At 36.8% G+C, this 9775-nt stretch overlaps 2 protein-coding genes across 5 annotated transcripts in view; both read left to right on the top strand.

The window, feature by feature from the left end:
* Window positions 1-611: 611 nt before the first annotated feature.
* LOC147166936 (inositol 1,4,5-trisphosphate-gated calcium channel ITPR1-like) lies at window positions 612-4878 on the top strand. The gene is made up of 10 exons (XM_086086863.1): window positions 612-704; window positions 1196-1282; window positions 1731-1889; window positions 2464-2562; window positions 3675-3758; window positions 3835-3981; window positions 4136-4240; window positions 4390-4434; window positions 4530-4559; window positions 4810-4878. Exons 1-10 carry the CDS (start codon window positions 612-614, stop codon window positions 4876-4878), a joined length of 918 nt encoding a protein of 305 aa, XP_085942989.1.
* LOC147166935 (inositol 1,4,5-trisphosphate-gated calcium channel ITPR1-like) overlaps window positions 4814-9775 on the top strand; it is a 50713-nt gene continuing 45751 nt past the window's right edge. For all 4 annotated transcript variants that reach the window (XM_086086431.1, XM_086086430.1, XM_086086429.1 and 1 more), the window contains exons 1-11: window positions 4814-4909; window positions 5001-5161; window positions 5281-5422; window positions 5506-5664; window positions 5745-5917; window positions 7056-7175; window positions 7261-7452; window positions 7988-8239; window positions 8339-8480; window positions 9321-9474; window positions 9543-9736. In XM_086086431.1, the coding sequence (XP_085942557.1) occupies window positions 4901-4909; window positions 5001-5161; window positions 5281-5422; window positions 5506-5664; window positions 5745-5917; window positions 7056-7175; window positions 7261-7452; window positions 7988-8239; window positions 8339-8480; window positions 9321-9474; window positions 9543-9736 (1698 nt within the window). In that variant the 5' untranslated portion in view covers window positions 4814-4900. The remainder of the gene's footprint in view (window positions 4910-5000; window positions 5162-5280; window positions 5423-5505; window positions 5665-5744; window positions 5918-7055; window positions 7176-7260; window positions 7453-7987; window positions 8240-8338; window positions 8481-9320; window positions 9475-9542; window positions 9737-9775) is intronic.

Raw genomic sequence — 9775 nt, 5'->3', positions numbered from 1 at the left:
TTCAAAAGACTTGATGCGTTCGTGAACGTCACATAACTGACTAAGACCAACACCCTTTGAACAAGCAACTAACAGTAAAATTGTACTGTGCATGGTGACTAAATCATAGAGTAGAGAGCTACTACAATTCGCTTCCTGAAATGGATAAAAAATGGTCGGGTGGGTTTTGCTGCTTTATTCATACTCAACTAAAGCAATATTAATCAGAAATCCATGTTTAGACTAGTGGTGGCACATAGAACATTGCGGTAAATAAATTTTTTTCCCGTTAATTTGACTGTGACTAAATCCAATTTAAAAACAATTATGAGCACAAGAAGTTTGTTATATTGTTAGTTGTAGTCGTCTCTCTGTTATTTATTTCATTTGTTTGTATTGCAAAACAAAACAACACTCACTGTCAGGCAGGTCTTTACTTTTTTATTTTAACTTATTTTAGTTTAAAGATTCACATAATTTTATTTTCAAAATTCAAGGATACAAATATGTTCAATGACTTTTTTGGGGGTCACAACACACATTTCCACATGACATAAAACAAAATACAATCCCTCAGGATTTAAATAAATATGGTAAAGAGGGTATAGTAAGTTTGAAAATGACTATGTCCCATGAACAGATACTCAGCACAGAAACAATTCTGGAAGGCAGCAAAACCTGGAGGCAACAGCACCACAGACACTGTTCTCCTCACCAAACTGCATGTAAGGCCCCTCCTCGCTATATACAGTGCTGTATCTGCCATGGTGACCACTACTTGTGGTTCATGGCTATCTTTGACATACACAACAAATTTACTGTATACAAAATTCACTAAATACACAGTTGCACAGTCGAATAAGATGCAATTCATGAGCAACATCAACATTTTCAAAACTGCTCTTCATTCCTTCCTGAGTATTTTTTTCAGTATCCCAGTATTCCCATCATACTGTATCTAATTACTTTCATCACAGTTAAATTATTAATATATAAAGTTAAAATATTACCTATGTGTGAACGTTCCAAACAAAACCTAGCCTTACAATATTATCTTTTTAATGGCATATTTTCTATTTTGTTTACAGAACAGAACAAACTGAACAGTACCCATTTTTATGGAAGTCTATCTCTTTTCAACTTTATTGCAGTTAATCCCTCAATGAGTTTAACTTTATTTTTCCTTTATTTTTATTTTAAATAAAAAAAATTATAGCATGCGGCTGACTTGGAAAAGAAGCAGAATGAGTCTGAGAATCGAAAGTTGCTTGGATCAGTCATCCAGTATGGAAATGTCATTCAGGTACGTTCAACAACTTGAGAGATAATCTCATAAGTAATGAGCATCATAGGGATTGGCATTATGTATAGTCCCTCTTTTACAATTTTATAACGTTTTACAAAAGGGTAATTGCACATCTCATCTGGCCTTATGGTGCCCCTTTTGTTAAACATGACACCAGCTTTATCAGATATTGATATTTGTTGAGACAGTTATTATATTGATTGGAAGGGAAATTGATCCATGAAGCAAAGGTCCTTGACTCTTTCGATTGAAGTCACTTCAAGTTTTTAGAGAATAAACAAATACAAAGCAAATCACTGAGTCCTGCTGTATTCGGCTGTGTGACATTTATTTTCATGGCCTAACTAGTCTCTATGTTTTCACTGTCTGCTTTGTTCTGCTTTTTGTGATGGTAATGTAGCTATTTACAGTAATTTGTAACATCCGATAATACTTTTCTCCCAAGCTTCTGCATTTGAAAAGCAATAAGTACCTGACAGTGAACAAGCGTCTACCTGCACTGCTTGAAAAGAATGCCATGAGGGTGACACTGGACTCAGCTGGAAATGAGGGGTCCTGGTTCTACATCCAACCTTTCTACAAATTGCGGTCCCTGGGAGACAGTGTGGGTAGATGACTGAAATTGATGCTTTAATTCTAACAGGACTTGTGGATAAATTACTGTATGTATAATTATAATGAATGTCATTAGTTCCTACTTAAAAAGCTACAAAATAAATAGATGAAAGAGTTAAATTGAAATTATTAATTTAAGCAGCCTCAACTGTGCCATTGCAGAGAATAGTTAACTACTGTCCAATAAAGTCATACATGATACGGTCCACAGCGCCCTCTAACGTTCATTTTCATTTTATTCACCTGATTTCAAGAGCTACATAAACCAATCTGTGAAAATATTTAGTATATTGTGATAGAAGATGGACTCAGATGTTTTTTTTTTAAGAATGCAAGGATTTGGCTGAATGAAAAAAATATTTCTGGTATGCCCTAGTAAAACAGTAGTGGTAATGCACATGGCAACACAGTAGGGCTACTCTTCAATTGTTGATATTGCAACATATTGGGACATAGATTAAAAAAAAAGAGTAATATTGCAGAAGTACGTTTTACAAAAAAAAGTGCATATTTCAGAAGTATGTTTTAATTTTGTATACAATTTCTCTAATGCACTCCTGAAGGTGGTGATTGGAGATAAAGTTGTCCTTAACCCAGTGAATGCAGGACAGCCTCTACATGCCAGCACTCACCAGCTGGTCGACAACCCAGGATGCAATGAGGTACAATTTCACATTGATTCAAATTTTGTTTAGAACAGTACAGTATATTCCATATACAGTCATCGAAAAATGATTAGAGTTCCTTGTTTTCTTTAACTTCTTGTTCTTTTTAATGCCTGGTAGTACTATTACATATGTATCATGTGACTAACAGACAGAAAAAAAGGATGAGTTACCCAAATGTACTGTTTTTGGCATCACACTGCCACAGCAGCAGATTTAAGAACTTAATTGATTTAGGTTAATATGAAGAAAACCATGGGAAATAAAACTCATATGAGACATTTATGTCGACATCTCTATATTTGTCCAAATACATTTAGTTGTACCTTTAGTTCTATCAGGTATTTAAAAAGAAACTGAATAAAAAGCGGTGGTCTAATATATATATATTTTTTTGCCATGACTGTATATCTGTACATTTTCCAAAATGGCTAAATATTAATTGTTATTGACAGCAGAAATTTCGTCTTGAAATCTATATACTCTTCCAACACAGTTAGCAATTATGAGCTGAGACTGAGAGGAACTTCAATGTTTGGGAAAACAAAAACCAAAACAAATGTGAAACGTGTGAGATGTATGTCAGTGAAAGGAGTCAACTGGAATAATTTTGATTGTGAATTGAAACTGTGTAACTCAATTAAGAATTTCAAATACATGTATAAATGCAAGATTATAGTTATTATTATTGTAAAAATATGGACAAAATATATGTTTCTATAAATGTATGTCAGTAATTAGAACATTTTTATAAATATATGCATGCGTATCAGTATATTGTTGGACTTGTGTGTAGATGCATGTGAATGTATGAACTTGTAATAGTTCTGTTACCTTGAATGTAGTATTTATTATGCGAAAAGGGTAGACAGTATAAGCTTTGGCTTCAAGTCTACACCTTTTGTTCTCTGTTCTTATATGTATATTTTTATTTTTTTTTAACTATTAATTCTTATGTTAATAAACTCAACTTAACTATATAGTGCTGCATTGTCGTTATCTAGGGTAGTTACGAAATTTATATAGCTAATACATTTGTATGATATAGTTGTATGGTTTTGTATTTTAATAAATGGCCTCTGATGTTTTGTTTTACATCTTTTATCTAGGTTAATTCTGTAAACTGCAACACCAGCTGGAAAGTTGTTTTATTCATGAAATGGAGTGACAACAAGGAAACCATCCTCAAAGGGGTTGGTACATTGCTATTACATTTAGTGACATACATGACAGATCGCACTCTCTTCTAAATTACATTTGCAATGGCAGGGAGATGTTGTTCGGTTGTTCCATGCAGAGCAGGAAAAGTTCCTCACATGTGACGACCACAGAAAGAAGCAATATGTGTTCCTTAGAACAACAGGCCGCCAATCTGCCACATCTGCCACCAGCAGCAAGGCACTCTGGGAAGTAGAGGTGAGTATGTTCTTTTTCTTTCTTTTTTTGGAAAGGTGTGTGGAGCCTAATAATCCTGAAGAAGAAGAACTGTTGTTTGCACTGTTTTACATCTTTAACGATAGTAAACACGTGGAAAAGTCCATGAGTTTGTCTTACATTTTGACCTTTGCAGGTGGTCCACCATGACCCATGTCGGGGAGGTGCAGGCTATTGGAACAGCCTGTTCAGGTTTAAACATTTGGCAACTGGTTGCTATTTGGCTGCAGAGGTGGGTGAGGTGTGTGTCTCCACCTTTATCGCTGACATTCCCAATTTGTTACAGTGTAGCAAAATGTTTTTATTTAATAATAAACTGGCTAAGGTACGCAGGTAAATCCCATGCGCAATAACCATAAATAGTAACTTGGTATGTGGTTTGTTTGACAGGTGAACCCTGACTTTGAGGAAGAGAGTGTTGAGCAGCGATCTGCAGTAAGTCAGTTTGATGACTGAGTGTTGATTGGCCTTCCACGATCATGATTGTCTTTGTGTTCATATATCTGCTGGATCTTTGCTTTCTGTTCTAGGTGGTGGACTTCACACCTTTTAATTTCCAGGTAAGATATAACTAAATTACAAATGCAAATAACATGAATAATAATGGTTTATTGATGCTCAATGACAGTTTTTAAAGTTAGTCTGTAAATTTAAATTCATTCATTATAACAATTCAATTAGCCAATCACTAATTTTTGTGGATTACCTTTTGAATTCTGTCTTTTCTAATCAATGCCGGCATTGATTTGGTTTTGAATTAAACATTTCACATGCTTCATTGCTGCGTTCTTCCATTGTTGTAATTTCAAGGAGTTCATATGTGCGGCTAAAGCACTTGTGTACCAACACGTGGGTTCACAGCACCAACATCCCCATTGACAAAGAAGAGGAAAAGCCTGTTATGTTAAGAGTGAGTTTGATAAAAAAAAAAAAAAAAGGCTTGTCATTTATCAAGTACATAAATACAGTATATTAATATGAATCATGTTCAATGTCTTCAGATTGGAACTTCCGCAGTGAAAGAAGACAAGGAGGCTTTTGCCATTGTACCAGTGCCACCAGCAGAGGTGCGGGATTTAGACTTTGCCAACGATGCAAGTAAAGTGTTGGCGTCAATTGCAGGCAAACTGGAAAAGGGAACCATTACGCAGAATGAAAGAAGGTAAACACTACAGTGTTTATTTTCAAGCAGCTTTTAATTTTATCTCAAATTACATCTATGTTCTAGGTATAGTATACATACTGTATGTTTTATAATATACCCGCACATACTCTCTCCAGGTTTGTGACCAAGCTTCTGGAAGATCTAGTCTTCTTTGTAGTGGACATTCCAAACAGTGGACAGGATGTTTTGGAGATCATGGTGAACAAACCTAACAGAGAAAGACAAAAACTCATGAGAGAGCAGAATATCTTGAAGCAGGTTTGTGTTAATCCACAGGAAGTCCTTCAAGAATTTCAAATATTTTCAAGAGCTTATCTTAGAATTCTTCACTGTTTGTGTAGATCTTCAAACTTCTTCAAGCCCCTTTCACAGACAGTGGTGATGGTCCCATGTTGCGCCTAGAGGAGCTGGGCGATCAACGGCATGCTCCTTTTCGACACATTTGTAGGCTTTGTTACAGAGTGCTACGTCACTCTCAACAGGACTACAGAAAGAACCAGGTGGGTGAACACGACTGCTTCACTCTGACTCAATGGCCTTCATTCTTTGGTAATTATCCTCTTTTGTCTTCTTTTTACAGGAATATATTGCCAAGCAATTTCGCTTCATGCAGAAGCAAATAGGCTACGATGTGCTTGCAGAAGACACAATAACTGCTCTACTGCACAACAACCGGAAGTTGCTCGAGAAACATATTACTGCTGCAGAGATAGACACATTTGTCACTCTTGTGAGGAAGAATCGGGAGCCAAGGTGAATTTGAGAAAATGGCATGGGTTCTGGCTGCTATTGTAAAATGGCAGGAAGTGGGGTTTGCCAAGATCGCAGATTGACAATTCTGAAAATCCAGGCATTTCTTATATGTCCACAATGCAACGCTTCATTTCCACGGTGTATTGTATTGCTTTTGCCTGTGACCAACATACAAACCAGACATAATGTTATGGTAGTCAAACAACATTTCATCACATTTTCAATTTAAAATAATCCTCACAAATCAAATTACAATGATCCAAAGTGCAATGCTTTTCAATGAGTGGAGAGTATCTTTTCACTGAGGACAAATGTTGCATTCGAGGAATGTGGAAAATCTGATTTATCCCACTCGGATTGTGTCAGTTCCAACCTCAAAGTTTTCGAAGCAAATGTTAATACAAGATCAATCTTTGTTGTTTACATTTATTTTCTTCAAACGCTTTGAGGGCGGAACTGGGACATTTCGAGTGGGATAAATCCAAGTCCAAACCCTCCTCAAATGCAACATAACTACGCCATTTTGACTTGTGACGTAATCTCGGAATTGTCAATAGCAGGATAATAAATTCCTTTTTTTTTTCTCGAACAGACTTCTTGCGTGTTTGGTGATGTATTCTTTCGATAATTTTAGGGAAGCTCGCAACTGCATAAAGGCCACCTTGTGGGATTTGACTGAGTGTGTGGCAATTGTATGTAGAGGTGCAGTGTGTGCCCATCCTGAGTTGTTTCAAATTGGACAATTTGCTCAGTATAATTTTTAAGAAATATCTGATTTGTAGACTTTGACTGTGAGGGAGGAAAAATGCTCAAATTTGGCCTGTTTGTGTGTACCTAGCATCAGCATTATTATTTAGTATTGTTATTATTATTAAGATGCACAGAAACGCAGAGTTGAAGGGAGTTTTGTCATATAGGATATGGAATGACTCCTTCTGTCTGGCTCCAAGTCAGCCCTTAGATCATTCCTAGATCATTATTTTGTCCGCACTACATTGGGACAGATTATATATAATCAATAATAAATATAGCTCATTATTCTGCACCTCATGTTGGGAATCAGAATGATGAAGAATACTTTGCTTAGTAACCAAGTAAAAATCTGGGTTAAGATATCTCTGGCATTTGTTGTACGCAGGTTTTTGGACTACCTGTCAGATCTTTGTGTGTCCATGAGCAAATCCATCCCTGTGACTCAGGAGCTCATCTGTAATGCAGTGCTTGATCTGTCCAATGCTGACATCCTCATCGAAACTAGGTTAGCCTCATCATTTCCGTTCACCAGCTGATTTTATTTTGAAAATCAATCAATACATAACTTTGAATTATGTCTTGTGTATTAGATTAGTTTTATCAAGGTTTGAGGTTGAAGTAGCAACAAATGGTGATAATCCAGTTGAGGCGGAAGATGAAGAGGAGGTGTGGCTGTTCTGGAAGGACAATTTCAAGGATATACGAAGCAAGAGCGTACGAGAGTTGGCCCAGGATGCAAAGGAGGGTCAGAAGGAGGATCATGAGGTGGTCAGTTACTACAGGTCAGATATGTTTGAACATACATTTTGCTTTGTTTAATTTGTGAAAGAATCAATTAATTAATTCCCAATTATTGCTTGTGTGCTATGTTGATGAAGACTGTATTTACCAGCTCAGTGGACTAGTGGTAGAGTGTCCGCCCTGACATTCGGAGGTAATTGCCTCCTTGCTTGACACTCAGCATTAAGGGTTGGAATTGGGGGTCGTGGTGGGAGGTGGGTTAGTTCACCATATGATTCCTGAGCGCGCGCGGCACGCTGCTGTTCACCGCTCCCTCGGGGAGTTATCAAATAAGGAGAACAAATTTCATCCCACTTAGTGTGTGACAACCAGTGACTTTAACTTTACTTCAACTTAATTTGTCTATATTGTTGTAACTTTGAAGTTCAGATCCCATTTGTGACCATTTTATATAGAATTCCAAATAATATGAAAGAGTTTCCATACTTTTTGTTGCAGCTCTATATGATGTGGGTGTATTAAAAACCTAAACACATACTGTAGCTGGCAAACGTCATCCACACAATTTCTTGATAGGTGCCAACTCAACCTTTTTGCCCGGATGTGTTTGGACCGTCAGTACTTGGCCATCAATAAGATCTCTGGGCAGCTGGATGTGGATTTGATCCTTCGCTGTATGTCTGATGAGGATCTGCCCTATGACTTGCGAGCCTCTTTCTGTCGCCTCATGCTGCACATGCATGTGGACCGTGATCCCCAGGAGCAGGTCACACCTGTCAAATATGCTCGTCTTTGGTCTGAGATCCCCTCTCAAATTACAATTGACGAGTGAGTTCCTTCTTAAATTTGTTGCAGGATTAATTTGCATGCATGTTGCTCCAAGTGGTGCTGTTCATTTCTTGTCTAACTTTCCATTTGTCTTACTAGCTATGATAATGATGGAACCAGCAGAGATGAGATCAAAGAGCGATTTTTCCTCACCATGGATTTTGTAGAAAATTACCTGAGAGAGGTAGTGTCACAAAATGTTCCCTTCTCTGACCAGGAGAAAAACAAGCTTACCTTTGAGGTATTTTGTCTTGAATAATCAACATACATAAAACAAAAAGTGGTCATTTGTGTTAGATTTTGTTCTTTGTTGTAACTACTGTATACCTCTTGCCAATTCATTTTATACCACTGATGATAGCCTGTTTTTTTTCTTTCATTTTAAATCATGCTACATTTGTATGGAGCATGTATTTATGGGATGAGGAGCACAATTGAATATGTGCTTTAAGCTCATGTAAATGTGCCAATTCTGCTTGTTATCATCATCCCTAGTTTGGAGCTTTCAATTCCAACAAAATTTCCCTTTTGTCTTTCAAGATGATGTGGTACACTGCATCTTGGATGCTGCAGAAATGTTAATTAAGTCAGGAGTTGAAATTTAGCTTACAAAAAGGGTGATGATAGATAGGAGATAGGGATGATATGGAGACAGGATTGCCAATTGCTTCATTGTTCTAATGACATATTTTGATATTATGAGGAAATATCATCGTCACTAGGAAAAAATGTCGTCAGTGTTGCTTTTGTCAGACATTTTAGTGTTAATTTTTTGGGATGAAAATGCTTGGTAGTCTTAGTCACATTTGAGCTATTTTAATGCGATAGCTTTACTCCAGTTTTAGTTGACAAAAATTAAAAAGTTTTAGGCACATTTTTTAGAATGGATATATATATATATATATATATATATATATATATATACTTACTTAAAACATGTAAATATAAATGAATAACTGCACAGACATTGCTCAAACAGATATTTAACAAAACCAAAGACATCACCATATTGTGTTGTGTTATGTGGTCACCAGTTTTCCTATACACTGTAAGCCATTGTTGTCAATTTATTTTTCAATAGGTAGTGAATCTGGCAAGGAACCTCATATACTTTGGGTTCTACAACTTCAGTGACCTGTTAAGGCTGACAAAGATACTGCTGAATATTTTAGACTGTGTCCATGTCAGTATCGTATACCCCATCGACAAGATTGAGAAAGAAGGGCAAACCAAAGGTTGGCATCTTGCTCTTGACACTTCACTCATGGTATTTCCATCATGGTTGAGGTTTGTGTTTCTGTAGCTGGCAGTAATGTGATGAAGTCCTTTCATGGAGTTGGGGAGCTAATGACCCAAGTAGTGCTGCGAGGAGGCAGTTTGCTACACACCATACCAACTCATCAGCCAGAGGGCGATGTAGTTAAAGCCCAAGCTGAACCAGAGAGAGAAGACATCATGGTCATGGACACCAAGCTTAAAATCATTGAAATTCTACAGGTGTGGCAGCAGAATACTACTTCTTACTGGAACTCACAA

Source organism: Leptonotus elevatus, chromosome 10, assembly GCF_054856555.1.
Source record: "Leptonotus elevatus isolate MCC_2025b chromosome 10, RoL_Lele_1.0, whole genome shotgun sequence".
Taxonomy (NCBI): domain Eukaryota; kingdom Metazoa; phylum Chordata; class Actinopteri; order Syngnathiformes; family Syngnathidae; genus Leptonotus; species Leptonotus elevatus.
Note: the sequence above shows the minus strand (reverse complement) of the source record. Positions and strands in the feature narration are given on the sequence as shown.

Coding starts and splice junctions, on each gene's coding strand:
- LOC147166936 (XM_086086863.1), top strand. CDS start 612: ATGAACAGATACTCAGCACAGAAACAATTCTGGAAGGCAGCAAAACCT. Junction 2,563..3,674: donor ACAACCCAGGATGCAATGAG/GTACAATTTCAC, acceptor TCTTTTATCTAG/GTTAATTCTGTAAACTGCAA. Junction 3,982..4,135: donor AGGCACTCTGGGAAGTAGAG/GTGAGTATGTTC, acceptor TGACCTTTGCAG/GTGGTCCACCATGACCCATG.